Source organism: Zosterops lateralis (genome assembly GCF_965231275.1).
Source record: "Zosterops lateralis genome assembly, chromosome: 7".
NCBI lineage: Eukaryota > Metazoa > Chordata > Aves > Passeriformes > Zosteropidae > Zosterops > Zosterops lateralis.
The window spans coordinates 18,313,690-18,331,304 of NC_139767.1; the positions used below are offsets into that span (position 1 = coordinate 18,313,690).

The 17,615-nt window shown below is 36.4% G+C and overlaps 1 protein-coding gene across 1 annotated transcript in view; it reads right to left on the reverse strand.

Moving 5' to 3' along the window:
- The window catches only part of METAP1D (methionyl aminopeptidase type 1D, mitochondrial), a 45,161-nt gene that overhangs the window by 12,748 nt on the left and 14,798 nt on the right, over nt 1-17,615 (reverse strand). The window contains exons 2-5 of the mRNA XM_083865807.1: nt 8,998-9,161; nt 6,321-6,470; nt 2,885-3,033; nt 2,176-2,218 (exon numbers count right to left, since the gene is read on the reverse strand). Of these exons, the coding sequence (XP_083721933.1) occupies nt 2,176-2,218; nt 2,885-3,033; nt 6,321-6,470; nt 8,998-9,161 (506 nt within the window). The remainder of the gene's footprint in view (nt 1-2,175; nt 2,219-2,884; nt 3,034-6,320; nt 6,471-8,997; nt 9,162-17,615) is intronic.

The window sequence follows — 17,615 nt, forward strand, 5'->3', positions numbered from 1 at the left end:
ATGTTAATAAACTACAACCACAGCAAATATAACATACCATTTCCTTAAAATTCAGTGAAAGAACCAATTCGGAAGAAACATTAACCTGGCAACAATAGGCTGAAAATTGCACTATGCTGAGGATCCAGTAATGGATAACACTATTGTCTCTATAGTAAAACACATTTTCAAGTCTACATGTTTCAAGCCTAAAAAATTTGTATTTCATCTATGAAATGCTACCATCTTAATTGTGCTAAAATGGATTTTTTTGTTCAGATAATTTGTACATATTGCTAGGTATTTACACTTAACAACCTGAGCATTATTTAATTACTTTATAAAGCCTGTACACAATTATAAACAATTTGTTCTGCAATATTTACTTTGATTTTTATTCTGTCCAGCTGTGAAATGTCACATTTTTGCTCATCAAAAATAAGCTAAGAGATCAGTTAATAATGCTGAAAAGTAGTATTTTTTCCTCAGCTGTTTTGGACTAAGCAATTACCACACACATCACAGCTCAGTTTCAAATGATAAAAGAAATCTTACAAAGATAGTCAGCAATTCCCATCCTTGCAGAAATCTTCGCATTCACAGAAATGTCAAGATTTATTTTATTTTATGAGAGTAAATTAAAAGCAAATAAATATATGTCTGCAAAAATGCCAGTAACATTTAGTCAGACATTTGTCAAGCAGAGTGGACAAGATATGCACACTTGGTTAAGATAAAAATGCTTCATTTAGCTTATCATGGAAAGTATCTGTGATATGAATCTATACTTTTTTTTTTTTTTTTTTAATCTAAGGTATCATTATTAACCTGACAGACTGAACAAAAAGTAAAATGAACCTTAAGAAGGTACAAAGAAATATGATTTAAATCCTTAGTTGTTGCAAACTGATTTAGTTTAATAAACTGAGCAAAATGATACCAGTTCACCAAAGTAAAAATAAAGGCCAAAAATAAAGTTTAAAAACACTAGATTGCACTGTGTAAACCTGATAGTCAGAATTCTAAGATTAGAAAGTATGGTTATGGGAAAGAATTAAAAAAGATCAAAAACCCAAGCCAAACCAAATCCAGTTCTGGATCACATGTGAGTATATAATGGGAAAAAGGTCATTGACCCTAATTTTAATAGAAAAAATATTTTAGAAAGCTTGAATCTCATGCTCAGAGGTAGGTCTACTGAAGATTTCTTCACTCTGCCAGTATGAAAATAGTTTCAAGTTACCACTAGATTCTTTAATGGTTTAAAAAGCTTGTTTTGATGAGATTCTACTCCCTTGTATGTGACATATTGCAAAATAATGGTGGGATTCAAAAAACATCTGTGTTCATATTAGAAATAAACAGCATTTCAGAAAAATAAAAAACATGCACAGCAAAGAAGGAAAAAAAAAGAACTTCTGCAAGACACAATTTTATTTTTTTTTTTAATAAATGAAATGAGAATTAGGTTTCCAGTTCCTGTGCTTTCTTGCTCCTAGGAAAATACAGCCTGCGTTTATTTAAATAGCTGTAATTGATGATTCCCTGGAAATATTAAGTCACGGTTATATCACACTATTTCTGTTTCTGCTCAAAAGGTTCAGGGCTTCTATAGCAGAAATGGAACACAACACTACCTTCGGGGATTTTAATAAATGTAGGGAACACTGCTAGCAAAAGAGTTGCTGTCCAAATAGACTGACATACCCAGGCCAATGCAGCCTCTAATGACAGAGTAAGATAATGTCAGGCCCCACTCAAAATCAGCAGGAAGAGGAAGATCAATCTTGGCAGAGTGAAGGAAAAATGCTGGCTTTCTTCATGTTAGCTCATCTCATACATATCTATCTTCAGCTGCTGCCCAGTACTGTGGTGCTCTGCATTAACTACACAGTGGATCAATAACAATTACACCTTCTCAAAAACATGACACATAGCAGGATTGGGTTGACATTTCACTTAGGCCAACATTGATCTCAGTGCATCTGATTCCAGTCCTAAATTCAAGTCAGGCCTGGGTCTAGCTGGAATAAACACACAGTTAAAAACAAAAAAGGAAACCAGCTGCTTGTGCCTTGGCTCAGAAGTAAACAGCACATCCATCTGTGCATCTCCCATCTCCAATCCACTATTCTTCCTGTTGCTACTAGTGATTCTAAAGTTGATCAAAGACTATTTTTTATATGAATTACTCACCGTGACATCAATGTTGATAATATCTCCATCCTGAAGAGGTCGACTGAAACATAAACAGAAAAAAAAAATAATGGTGACAGACAGTTCCCAACAAAGGGAATATAAGAATAAACACCTAATGACACATACATAAAAAATCAAGGGGTAGATATTTTGTGATGGAGGAAGGCAGAAGCAAACAGAATAACCATTTTTAATGTTCAGCTCTGACTATTTAGAGAACAAGTGTAGCTGAATATAAAATAATGAGAAACAACTACCAGAAAAATATATCAACACCTGAAAAATCTACCATTATATTTATTCTTTTTCTCTCACTAGGGTTCATATTTTACTTTGTGAGTAGCTGAATGTACTGAGAATATAAAAAAGAATCCCACATAAATTCAAATACATTTATTCCTTAGCCTATACTTATTTTGCTGTATGAACAAAAAATCAGACCATACTGTTTTTTTTTTCCCCCCCCACACACTAAACTCAAAATGCAATATACTATTTTTCTTTAAGTGCCTGGACAAACAGGATAATTTTTTTTTCCTATTTCACATATATTTCTATAACAGCTATCAGCATCACAGGGTAACATGTTCTGCATCTACAGTGCGTTTAAGAACAACATTTAGTTATTCAATATCAAATGCAATTTATTAATTTCAGTTTAACATTTTAATTTCCGGTTGTAAAATGTACATTATTGAGCAAATACCTGTCAGGAATACCATGACATACCACGTTGTTTACAGAAGTACAAACAGATTTTGGAAAACCTCCATAGCCCAGAGGTGATGGATAGGCATTCTGTCTGATTATTTCATGATGAACAATGGAATCTATTTCTTCAGTTGTCATGCCAACCTAAAATATCAAACATAACATCCTGTTAAAAAAGCAAGGAGAGTTTCTCATATTTACTGAATGTGATTGCAGGCAAGCCTCAATGAAATATTGGATGTTTCAAACAGGCTGCTCGGATATACTTTATTGATGTATGAACTTTTTCTTTTCTGAAAAAAGATTTTAAATAAAGCATGCAGTAGAAATGAGCACTCAAAAGTTCCTAGAAAACCTAAAATCCTCTCTTACTTCCTTTCTGTTCTTTTTTCCATATGTACTTTCTCAAAGACACTGATTTTCCGTGGCATCGTTTCAGTAGCTGCTATAAAAATGTCTTGTTTCAATGCTTTCAGTCCCTTAAAACACAACATAACTCTCCCCTTTTATTTGTAAAAGAAAGGACATGAAGTCTTCTAATTGCCCAGTACATTCAGCATAATGTATTTAAGCATTTTAAGAAATTGTTTTCCAGGTATTCCTAAATTTTATAAAACATTGAAATACTTAGATTCAAATTTTAAGGATATTTTTACTTAAGTTGCCATAGCCTGGATGATCATAATGAATCTATTAGTACTGACCCATCATTTTTAGAAATCTTCATTTCTAGATTCATCTTTTCCTCAAGATTTTACACATTAAAAAAACCCTCTCATAAATCATTCAGCCATTTTCTGGGTATCCATGGAGTGCAAAGTGCACATGCTTAAAATAACATTATTCATGCTTTTCTTTTGGATCAACTCTGTTGCTGGAATGGTTAGAGCTGAAATTTGGTAGGGAACCCTCTCTAACTGAGAAATACTTTTGAGGGTTCCTCTGTAAACTGATTTTGCTTTGAATGATTTCCGAGTCTTTAAAAATCATACTTTGTACAGATACAAGTATCATTCTTAGCACACTGAAGGAAATGCCACAGTAGCTGTGATTTTGGAGTAATGTAGAATACAGGTAGGCTGTGCTGCAGGAGACAGTTATATATTGAAATACTGTGTGGCCATGCACATCAATACAGAAGAGTGCACTTGTGTACTGTGCTGAGGATAAAACCAGGCCTGTTTACTCAGCTGAATTTTGGTCAGTACAGAAACGTTGTTGGGCAGGTGAGGAGCAATGGGCATGGGTTCAAGACTAGGATTTGGGATCACTGCACACGCCCCCTGCTTTGCAGCAGCCATGGCAGCCTCGGTGCTGGGATGGCTGGATTGGATATAGCAGCCATTGGGCCTGGATAAATACAGGTTTGTTACTCCTGCCTTTGCTCAAACATCTTCATCTTTAGCCCACAGACAAACTGAACTGCTATGTACCCAGCTGGCTGCTGTCTATTGCTGCTCTGCTCAAGCAATTTGATGTGGTTTTTGGATACTCAGCAGACAGCTCCCTGGTCTCTGCATGGCTTATACTCTGTGAAAACTTCTGCTTTTAACAGTATGTGCTTTACTTTTAAAGATACTTCTGCTAGCTAGGCAAGTTTGGGGTGGCACCTGCTGTGCCCCTAATCCCTTATTCGGAACAGGGCAATTCAACGGTATATAATAAAATATTTTCATGTCATAGAATCTGTGTTTTTTTCCCAAATCTGTAACTCAAACCCAGGAAAGCTATCATATATAATACTGTATTGTAATTTGAAATCCCACAGGCAGTAATGGCAATATCAAAACCATGTTCAAATATATCTCTCTGTATCCATGGATTATAATGCATCTTTGTTATACTGGCAAGAGCCAGTTTGGAGGACTGTGTGCAGGGTGGGTTCTGCAAGATAACAGGAACAGGTGGAGGAATGGGACTCTTGAGGTAAAATAGGAATGCAGAGTTTAGCTTATGAGAATAGGCTAAAAGAGCTTGGTTTGTTTAGTCTGGTGCACAGCTCTATTCCTGCATGAAAGGCAAGACTCAAGGAAAGGCAGGAAGCTGTTTAAATTAAAGAGCAGTGTTGACACAAGAACAGATGGGTAGAAACTGACCACATGCAGCAACAGGCTGGAAAGCAGAAGATGCTCACTGTAACGAGAGAGGGTTTTGGAGCATCCTCCCAGTCAGGAGAGCCTTGAACAAACACATACTTGTGTAAAACAGAGCTCACTACCAGTCTATGACTGACCTGGGCAATGGTCTCAGCATTGCAACTCCAAATGCCACCTGTCTCCAGTAAACAGGTCCTGGTTATGTAACTATTACCTTATACACCTTTTTGCTCCAAAACATTCCTTATGTGTGTGTAGTATTTTGCTATTATCTATGATTTGGCACATAATATGAACTGTGTCATAAATGACACCATGCTGCACACGTGTATTTAAGCATGATAACAACCAAAGAGTATTTGTGAAAAACTGCTCTCATTCAAAACCCACATTGCACCCTGATCCTTTGGAAACATGTATATGCCTTTAAATTTAAATGAGTCAGTTTTACTGTACTGAGAAATAATTGAACATTAAAAAGTTAAACATGCACAAAGCTACATAAGATTAAAGCTTCAGGCAATTTTGCTATTTGCCATCCCAGGTCCAGAACTAAATCTTTGTGAAAGAGTGATGATAGCTGAAAGAAAAATCCCCTTTTAAGTCAATGGCATTGACCTACAGTCCCCATCTATCTCTGCATCTCATAGCTACTCAACCCATTTCACCTTATCCAATATGCTATTACATGAAATACCAAGGTAAGGCTGAAAAAGCATTTCTTCATCTGCCATACCTGGTTGTAGGCTCCTCCCTCTACAATTTTTTCTTGGGAGGTATCCTAAAAAGCATACTGTAGGAACATTTCTGGAAATCATGAGGCTTTATTACCAATGCACTCTGGAAAATTGTGTAGAATTTGGCAGCTGTTTTTCCAACGGCAGCTCTACGAGTTGTATTGGATCACACAGGGCTGTGAGGGCTGAAGGATGAAGGGAGTGGAGAAGGCAGACCAAGTGTGGGCTTGTACACATGCAGAGCTGGAAAGCATGACATACAAGGTAGATTGGCCATGAAATGAAAGGAAAAAACGTAGCATGTGCCTTAGGAGAAACTTACATGATTTGACACAGTCTGAAGAGAGGGAGATCACAAACATTGAGATATTACACCTGAGCCAATAATTATGCACTACATAGGTCCAAAGTACAGAAATAATGCAACAGTCATATCATGAACTGAATCAAAAGTTAATAAATCCTCATTTTTCACTACCAAACTTCAAGTTGGATGCACATGGTAGGAAAGTTAAAAGAAAAAAAAGTAGGAATAAAACTCAAATAAGTGAAAGCATAAAAGACACCCAAGCTGTTATGGGACTTGTGTAATTGTTACCTTTAAGCCCCTTCCAGCCAGAAGCAGGACATGACGGGCCAACTGACAAGCTTGACGAAGCCCTTGAATCTGATCTTCATTCTTAATTTCTATGTCGTCTCCCCAGTCTGGTACAATGCCTGTCGTCACATAGTCTGGCTTCTTTATGTGCTTGGAGAAAAAGGATTGAAAATGAAGATCAGAAAACTGAGCATGACAATGGGATCATTTTCTCAGATACTGCCTCCTGCTTCATGGCAGCTTGCCCTTTCTGTCGTAGTATCGACCTTCCTAAGCCATCAGGGCAAACCCTCAAGGCTGCCTCAGTATTTCTTCCACTGCCCTTTTGAACTTAACATTGCCTGTTACTACTGACTTATACAGTCTGTTAGCCTTCCAGTCCTGAAACCCCAGATACTGCGGCTGACTTCCAGCACAGACAGTCTCAAGTTAGGAAATGGGGAGAAAGACTTAAAAACTCTTCATTTACTTTTGCAAAGAGGGACATTTTCTACAAAAGGCGTCTCAACACTGGATGCGATGAGAAAAACATACAGAATTAGTCTCAGAATCAAACCTGATCAAATCCCGTGTTTCTCATTCAAACAAAACTTCTATTGAGAAATCCATGAGATTGCTTTTTGACTAAGAACTTTGGGATTTAACTTATTTTAATTTAGAGGCTTTTATACATTAATCTAGTTCATATGCTTTGTCCAGATTTCTCCAGCTACAGCATAACACAAAGGTATCCCAATTTGCTCTGTCAAGGGGAGTGTAATAAACCTAATTTTTTCCACACAAGAACTTCTCAGCCCTTGTATGAGGTGAAATTTAATATCTGATTTTTTAAAATTCACAACAATTTAACAACATTTATGAACATGAAAACTAATAAGAACAGCAATGTATTGCACAGAGTTGGAAATGTACTTTCTCTCAGAGGGTCCTGGGCTGTCTCACTGGCTGCAGAAGAATCCCTTTGCCCATGACAGCCAGGCCTATTTTCTGACATGCTGGCCACAGGGTGAGTTTTGCACTGACTTCACAAAATACAGAGTGAAGCTGGCAGGCAGAAAACAAAGTAGGCATTTGGCTGTACAGAAAACAACCATACAACAACAAGGTGTTGGAGTAACAAAGAGTGGGGCAACTAATGAACTCTATTGGGACTTCAAATAGGAAGACCACTGTTACTGTTACAGGTATTTTATGTTCAATCTGATAAAAACTGTGCAACTATCTTCAGTGAACTTATGTCAACAGGATTTCAGATTCCCATTTCTTTAAAATGAATGCCATATCAACATTAATAATGTCCTACTGCAGTAGTTTGGGCCTTAGTTAAAAAAAAACCCAAAAACAACAAAACAATGGCATTTGTTGGATAAGCAACTCCATACACAGCATCACCCTCGCTTTCCCCTTGGAGGGCAGTTATCTATCAACTGAGACATGATCTTACTGACCTCTAAGAACTGTGAAGGCAGAAGCCCAAAGCAGTGTACATACAAATGTCTAATGGACAGTTTCACACCAACATCTTAAAAAACACTATTATTTCAATGCGATTTCTGGCATACTCTGAATAAAAGTAATAACTTTGCCCTCAAGTTTTCAGAGTTCACAGACATGGACTGATTTTTTAGATGTCTGAGAACTCTTATCTGGGAGGACAACTTTTCATTATGACAATACATATCTTCTTCTTTATCCTAAAAGAAGCATCTAAATACAGAAAATAAAGTTTTAAATTCTATGATTTTTAAGCTTTTGAAAATATATAGAGCATTTAACCCTATGTTCTCCCTGCACACAGAGCTTCCACAGCCTCTAAGGGCCAAGAGCCCTACTTCCATCATTCTTACCTGCTTTCCTATATAGTAACTTTTTAGTATATCTGGCCCGTAGAAATGCCCTACATTTGGCATAAGAAATCTATATTAAAATGAAAAACAAAATTGTAAGAAGTACTAATACACATCATGTGAAGCACTGTTTAGAAAGGCACTTCGGTTTCTTTTGGCTAAAGGAAAGACACTAAACAGTTAATCTGTATGCTGTAATTAAACAGGGGAAAAAAAGAAAAGGAAAAAAAGGAAACCAGAAGTGGAGCACATGTTAAATTTGCATTTGCATCAAAGAGTCCCTTTTGGCTCTAAAGTAAATAAAAACAAAAATATATGTTGCAAGGAAAAAAGCACAGAAAAGACAAGTTTAAAACATGCAGTGGAGTTGCAGGACAGCTACCAGTGGGTATTGTATGTTCTCTTTCTGACATAACCAAATAATAAAACCATCAGCAAAATATAAACATTTTTGTAATTAGCTTGCTAGAGATTTATACAGAATGGGACTCAGATGATCATGAATGATTCCTACTGACTTCTGGTAAGACTGTCTACAATTGCTCCAAACAAGAATCTAGACCCAGAATTGCTGACAGATATTTATAGTACTCACATTTATTCTACTGTAACTGAAAAAGCTCCAGGTTTGAATTCATAACTAAATGAATAACATCACTGTGTTTAACATGGTAGACAGCTGAACATCAGCTCTCCTATTTCAAATAACAGACCAAGCAACAGGACAGTGATCCAACCCCCAGCTGTTGGACAACAAATACACTTGATCATGCCTGCAATCAAACTCTACACTGGCTGAAGAACAGATTAGGTAACAGAAATTGCAGTACCTTAGGAACTTGGTGAGCTGGAGAAACCATGGCTGGCCAAACTATACTATAAGCAGCATTTCTTTGTCCCTGAAAGAAGCATCTTTGCTGATGATTGCTTGAGTGCCTATGCAGGTAGTTACGATTGCATAAAGAAAAGATTATGTGGCAGCCAGTCACAGAACCTGTTAACAGATAAATTAAAAATTATTAACATTTTTTTTTATTTCCACATTACAAAATGGACGTTATGCAAAAAGAAGGACATCATGTAAAACAAAGCACAGAACTCATATAATTGCTGAGGGTAATTAAAATCCTGTACTGTTTAAGAAACAGCAGAAAGAACAAGAAGAATGAGAACAAAAAAAACGCCCAAACAATACTTTGAAGCTTTACAAAATGCCAAATCTATTTTGGTTTGATGCATTAAAAAGCAGTGTGGGTAAATTCCCCACCATTTACAGACAGGAGTGCTGCTCTAACTGGCCTCTGCTTGGAGCAATTTGCACGGCTGCACTCTTCAAGGCTTGGCAAAGCAGTTAATAAGGCACAATAGCAAGAAAAGAGAAGACAAATAAAGAAGACAATGCTATTTCATACAATATTTTCAGCAGTATTTTTGCAGAATTGGTCACAGATTTGAGCATAACAAAGGTAACGCTGCTCTTTGTCTTGTTGCTCAAGACACAAAGAACAGTGGGGCAACAGAGGAAACTTCAGGAGATATTTTTAATCTTGGCCAGAAGTAATTGAAGGGATTAAAATTTGAAATTTATTTGGAATATTTGAATCAGATTTCCATTTAATTCACATGGGAATTTGGGATGAAAGTTTCACAGCTCAAACTTAGTTGTTGGGCAATGACACATTTTGCCCCTGCAAAAAAAAAAAAAAAAAAAAAGGGGAGGGGAAAAGAAAGAGCAGTTGAGGCCCAAAGGCTCTCCTCAGAGACATCAAAACCAAAATAATGAAAATAATGCACCACGAAAGACAATGCTAGCATCAAACCCAAGAAATTCAAAAGGATTATTGACATTGCCCAATTACATTACAATTACACACAGTGTGTAATTCCACTACTCAAATGTTCTACAATATAAACATAGTGTTTTTTTCTGAAACATAAGTTTAACGTAACAGTTGATCTGCTTCTGAAAAATGTCATTATGTATACAAACACAAGAGCAATCTTGTGGCAAGTAATCCAGATGAATAATTATTCTTCGGTAAAAAGTTTTTGTTTAAACAGAAGTAACTAAACATTTTTATATCATAGAAATTAAGAAATTAATCTACTATATATTTTGTAACTATGTAAAAATGTTTATTTCCAGAAGAATTTCTTTCATATCTTGCATGTTTTTATTCTATTGTACCTTCTTCCCTTTCCTTTGGATGCATTTATCATGTTCAGATGCAGAAATTATCCTACCACATGTGCAATCTTTCAAAGACAGCCCTTTTACAGTATTCCATGAAATACAGAAAATTCAAGTTATGCACTGTTTTGGAGCCCCAAACCTAGACTGAATGAAACAGTGCATTGGGTTTGCCTTAGAAATGTTCCCAACTGTCTCTTTGCACTGGTCAGGGTTACATTTACATACTAAGAGCTGAAAAGTTAAAACCTAGGTGCAGAAAGTTTTATTTGAGCAAATTTTTACTGGTTTTTTTTTGTTTGTTTGTTTTCTGTTGTTGTTGTTGGGGTTTTTGTTTGTTTGTTTTGCTTGGGTTCTTTGCTTGTTTGTTTTGGTTTTTTGTTGCTATTTGTTTGTTTTACTTGTTGATAAATAACAAAGTAGAGCTGAAGGGTGAGGTTCACCTCAAGCTCTCAGTATAACCTGAGTACCCAATGGAAACTGTCTGCTTCAAAACAGAAGAAAGTGTCTCCAAATGGAGCTGCCCTGTTAACAGTGGGCTGGATTGATTTGGTAGCCTATTAACTAGAACTTAAACAGCAGACTCATAATCTACTTTCCTAGTCTCCTACACAAGAAAAAAAAAATCATCGTCCAAGTAACAAAACCCATTCAAACATATGAAAAAAAAAAAAAAAAAAAAAAAAAAAAAAAAAAAAAAAAAAGAGAAAGAGTCACCTAAACTGCAACTGTAAGCACATCCAAAGAACCCAAAGCATCCTACAAACTCCCTGTCTAGTTTATATACATTTCTGGAATTTGGAAGCACAGAATCTGCTGAGGCAGCAACTCTTGGGCCATCAGAAGTAGCAAACACTATGACAGTGAAAAAGAGCAAAGTTGCCTCTTTTACAAAGTGCAGTTGAAGTACCTTGCTTTTAGCACAGCTAAAGGTGCTACAAATATATCAAAACCCCACAGTCACTGTTGTGGCTAGCTGAAGTTCACACAGACATCAATATGTGGATGTGCATTTTAGATGTTCTCCTTGATGCCCAGAATGCTTCCTGGGCACCTTGTCTACTGTGTCACAATTTAATTGGGGAAGAAAAGGTGCAAGTGTGCTTGTCAATTATTCCCAATGTGCTCCCCAAATACATACTCTTAAATACATTAAATCATATTCATGGGTACACATCTATTGACTAGCTCACATTCAGAAGGGATAGCTTTTTATTTGGAATAAAATTTTTACTTCTATTCTCTCAAAGATACACTGCAAGTGTTGTCACAAAATAACAAGATAATAAGGTACTGTAGCCTGTTGTTATTCTACTAACTACTCATTATAAACCAGATGCATACAAAAATATCTACTACTTGAACAGATGAAATGAGACAAGCAAATAAGTATCACCATTCTAAAATACAGTTCCTAAATTATATCACAAGAATTATAAACACAGGACAACTAAACCTTTATTTGAAATACAAAAAATTATAAGAGAAAACATTCTCCTACAAAGTAAAAATAAAATTAAATAAAATGGCATTAAAATACAGTGAAGTTACTGGTCTATAATGAAAATCTGGACTCCATCCATACACTTCCTTCCTTCAGAAGGCCTTCTAATGCCTCCACAGCTCCTTTTATTTTTCAAGCTCCCATATTCCCAGCTAATTCGATATAGCAACATCATCAATCACCTGAGACAGGAACAACTGTTTGTATTCTCCAAGTCTGGCTCAGAGATTCCCTCCTCCCCATCCCTTACACTCATCAAAGCTTTTCCCAGTGCCTTTATTTACTTCTGCAACACTGGTGCTCAAGCACATCCTTTTGTTAAGCTTCCTGTGTATACTAATTACTGTAAGATAGTTCATAAACAAGGCATTAATGCATCTTCCAGCAGAAACTGCAGCCACTGGAGAACGTGGCATGTAAAGCTGGGTAGGCTGGTAACAGACCAGCACAGCCAGGATACAAAGTTGACCCTTTATGCGTTTATTCTGTACCCTAACAGCAAGGCTACGTCACCTGCCACGAGCAATAGAGTATTTACTATCAGCTGCACTGAGGGGAATTATCAGCAGTGTTAGCCAAGCACACCAGCAGCTCGGATGCCTGGAGCACAGAGGATTACTGACAACTGCTCTGCTGACCACCAGCGAATCCCCCTGTGCACCCCGTGTGCACACAGGGCCTGCTGGAGCCGCTAGACTCCTCAGCACACCTTCCACACCTTCCTCTGCATTCATAATATAAATATGCTCTGGGAGCTCTTCTGAGTTACCAGATGAATTTATCTTGTGTGGAAATTACATTTCTTTTCCTTTTAAATGAGCCAGTCAGAGGGGCTGAATATGGCATTCGAGAATTATGCTGGGTGGGAGCATTTTTAAGTGACTGATTTTGCAGCACAGTGTGCCCTATATTTATTAGCCTTTTACTCTAGGGCTATTTTAATTGTTATCTGTTCATGCATGTTACACTATATAATGAAATGCTCCCATTTCACTCCTAGAGTGGAGAGTTTTTTATGTGTATCTCTATTAATGACCCTTAATTAAGTTGATTTTAGTAATTTAAATGCGATTTTCCTCTGGTCAAGAAGTATTTTTAACGGGAGATGCTGAAAATGAACTCTCACATAAGCCCTTTTCTAATGCTTCTTGTTTAACAGTTCCAGCAATTTATGAAGCTATGTTCCAGTGAATGAAGTGTGGGGTAGCTGGGCAAAAAAACTGTTCATTTACATGATTCATCAAATGTGATTGTTCGTAACCATTTTTTGGTATTTATTCATTAAAGATTTCAATTTTCCAAGCAATTAATAAAAATATTACCAATGGATAAACTTCATTTTATCTGAGGTCTGAGCTACAATAAATACAAGGGTGCATCTTAAAAGAGACAAGAAATAAATTAACATATTTTAAAATATTTTAGTCATAGTATCAACAGAAGCAGAGTATCAAAATTATTTAGGATTACAAGAATTAACATCCAAAACTATTTAGGAAATAAGATCAACTTGCTCTTGATAAAGTTAACAACATCAAAAGCATTGTTCTGACAACTCATTTCAATATGCGATTTAATCTTCCTTTTTAAACTGAAAAAATAATGACTGTAGGGATTTTCTTAATATATACTCATTTGGAGGTAAAACACGAGTTGTCAGATAATTTTAATACTCCAGCATAATTTAGGTTATTGTGCTAATACTCATTTTGCTGGAACTTCTGAGGATTAAAGTTTAAAATGAGGTATTAAAAATCACTAAGGGTAACAATATGTGGAATCCAGCCAATGCAACTAGGTAAGAATACACAGCTTCTTACTGCTAATTACCAAATGTTCCCATTTTTCAACCCAAAATAATGGCTGTGGTTTGAAAGACCTTTACTTGTAATTGTAACTCTAACTGTCTAATAAAACACTGACTTTGTAACCCCTCTGTTGCAAAGGTATGGTCAAGCTTCAAAAATAGGATGGGAAAGATTAAAGGTTCTTTCCAGCTCTGTGTAACCTGTGTAGCAGAAGAGCAGCTCACATTTCACATGCAATAACCTGCACATTTGCTAAAAAAAAGGAAAAGAAAAAAAAAAGGAAAAAACCTCCAAGAACAACATAGGGAAATGCCTGAGGCAGAAGTTGAAACTGATTGGGCAAAGTAGAAAGACAAGAGCCCTTGAAATTAAACAAAAGCAAATTCATTCTGTTGACAGATGTTGATTACATCAAAGTCCTGAAAGAACTTTTTTTTTGTTTCTCTTTTTTTCCCTTTTTTGCAACTAATACCTCCACATTTTCTGTACATTACGGATATAATGTATCTTAATCAACATAATCCAACACATGATAATTCTCAAATTTGGTAAAAGTATATTGTAAGAAGGTCTTAATGACAGGCTTCTCCAAACAAGAGTGTATTCACATGGTCATGTCTGCATACCCGTGCTGGTCACGCCATCATCAGCCCCTTACTTCCAGGGGTTAACTGCTCTGGCAGCCAAATAAAATACAGAGAGCGCTGTGTAATTATGGAGACAGTCAAAGGGCAGACTCTATTTTGAAATCTATTTGCACAGACAAGGTCTTCCAATTTCGCTTACAGGAAACAAGCTGGTAAAGGGGGTCTCCTCCTCTCCAGATGCTTTCCACACGTTTTTCCCACATCAGGAAATCGTGGACATGGACACCATGCAGCACTGTTTCCTGGATTGCAGAACTATGTCATTACAAGGAGAAGAGCAAGTCCGTGCTTGTGAGAAATATTTCCTCCTAATTGGATGTATTAGGGGAAAGCAAAACCCACAAGGACTACTGAAAATGTGACTAGCAGCAATTTGTAAACAGGACGCAGCCACAGCTGTCATGATGGTACTGGAAAAGAGAAAGCAGAAATGAAAGGGTAAAAACACTCTGTTTTTAATAGCATGATTGGGGAAATGAAATATTCATCAGGATAGATGTGACTTCAGTTACAACAGCAACACATTGGTGAAAACTTCAACAACAGCATGCTTATGACCCTACCCTGATAAACCGAAACACAGGCCAGTATCTTGCAAATGTTATATTCTAATTGGGATTGTTTATTTAATTTTTCTGGAAATTAACTACAGAATTTGTTTAGTTAATAGAGGCATTAACACAACTGTTCTTGTTACTCTCCTAAGAGGCAATAAAGCAAAGCAATGGTCGAATGGTGACCGACTCCAAGAGAGAAGAGTCAGCCCCTCTGCCAGCATCACTGTGACTCCCCCATGTCACTGAAAAAAATCTCTTTTAGCCCTCAGTTATGCTCCTTGCTAATTACAATCCTGCCCTTAGTTCATGCAGAGTGGAACCGGGCAATTTGTTGGCTATACGCCAACACAAATGAGTTTGTAAATTTATAAACTATATGGAAACAGATTCTTGTTTGGCTTTACTTACTATGATTTAGTCCAGACTAACAGACTAAAATGATGAATCAGTGCCTTCTGGAATAGTGCTGTGCTTCTAATTCATTATTCAGTCAAACTTAGGGCCAACAAAATAGCTGTTCTGCAAGTTGGTAAACTGGGAAACCACAGAGAATCAGAACCCCTTCTATTTACAGGAAGGATGACAGCCTAAGGGTACTTCATCCCAATAATAACAACATTCAAGTACCGGTGCCCAGGTCATGACAAGCCATGACCCTCCCCATAGCTCCTTCAGGAAGCTGGCTCGATGCCACCTTTTATCAGCAGCAACTGACAGTGCAACTTTAACCAACAAGAAGAAAAATTAGTATTATATCCTTAAAATCTCCTTTGACCAGTTGAGCAGTTCTGTATATACATACACACACAGAGACTCACACCACAGCAGTATAAGAAATAAATTAACTGACTGAGTAAAATTCTGGTATCATTAAACAGTATTCTCCCTTTTATTATAGGATTTAAAAACAAAGAATACAATCTAACTACAGCTGAGTGATATTCATTAATATACCAAAGGAAATGAATTGTCCATTACAGAACACGGGATCAAGCTGTACAGACATTGGGACCAGGGCACTGCAGTCCTCCAGCAGAGCCTTCCATCCCAGTGTTATTTGTACTACATTTTCTCTCTCTGACAGAAAAACGCAAGAAGAAAATAAAAAGACAGTGTTGTCTAAAGCAATATCACTGCAAAATGAGATAAGTCCAGTACAAAAGCTGGACACAGCAATATTAAGGGTTTCAATCACAGTTACTATCAAGGGAATTGAGGCTCCAGATCACAGCATCTGGCAAGTTTCAACCTCACTGACTAGCAGGAGAAACATTCCTCTTATGTTACTGCATTCCTTTATTGAGTAAATTAATTTATCATAAAATGAATAAATTAGAATGAAAAACATATCTGTTCAGGCTTCCATATTTAAATATATTTTCCAAGAACATCATGTCTGTCTTTAAAATTTTTAAAAGATTAGAGAAATTACTTTTGTTTAAAAGATTGTTTATTGTATTAACAATTTCGATTTTGTAGGGAAGTAACAACTATTGGAACAAGTTAGTTTAAAAAATAGCAGTTTTTTCAGATTAAAATAACAAGCTATTCAAATAGTCCTTACACACAGTACAATACCAAATCTTGCTGTTTATATGCACCCACCCACAGCTCTAACATTCACTGAACCTTACTGGATTAAAATCTTTTCAGGTGTTCTCTGAAACAACTTCTGTTTTTCAACTGGCATGTTTATGTCCTATATACATGCCTGAGACAATATTAAATGTTAAAAATAAATCCTTTTTTAACCTCTTAAATTTCCACCTGAAATGGGAAAAGTATGTCTGGACCATCATAAAATCCATTTCCCACCCTTTCAGTAGGCAAGCAACATTGCTGAAATAAGAGTAATCTTTGCATAGGAAATTTAGGAATGCTCCTGAACACGGTATCAGGATGTTTTGTGCAGCTTGACACATGGGAAGAGAAGAGGCTGTCAGTCTTTTTCCTGCAATAAGTATTTTCCATACACCTGCAGCCAAATCTCTAAGGACACGTGATGATTTCTGAATCACATGTCAGTTTTACCTCAAAATTAAGGAAAAAAGCACACATGGCCAGCAACTATGGGATGAATATCTCAATAAAATAAGATTACATTACTACTCACTGGGTAAAATTGACAGCTAGTAGTATTTCTTGCCTTGTATTAAAAGTAGTCAATTACTTGTATTGTCCTGTTTTCACATGAAAACACAAGTCATGCTAGGACAGTAAGTCTTTACTGAGAAAACACATCTTTTGCTAGAGTGACAAGTCTAAGGTTGGGGAATTACATCCTATAATCCAGATTTCAAAATATATGAGCAGAGAGGTCTAGGAGTTTACAGCTTTTTCTGCTAAACTGCTGTGGTGATGGTAGAAATAAGCTCTTATTTTTATTTCAAGAAAATGCTCTGCACAAGGAGATGTTCTAATCAAGAGCTTGCTGCAGATAACTTGCAGCATCCTGATTAAAACATTTATTTTTAAACCTGTCAGTCATTACTATGTGCTATTAGTGCGTAACTTGGAAGCTTATTCATAAATAGGTGACATTTGGGTCACTGAATTAATTATAATGATAGAATTATGGATCAAATTTGGAAGAGTACAGTATAATGTTTGGGAGATGTTTTAAATGTTTTTAAAACACATTTCAATTCTCTCCCTGCTTAACATTTACAAAGACCTCTTTTTAGCATATAAATCCCTGTTTATCAAACAGTGATACAGGAAGAAGTTGTTTACATTTTCAG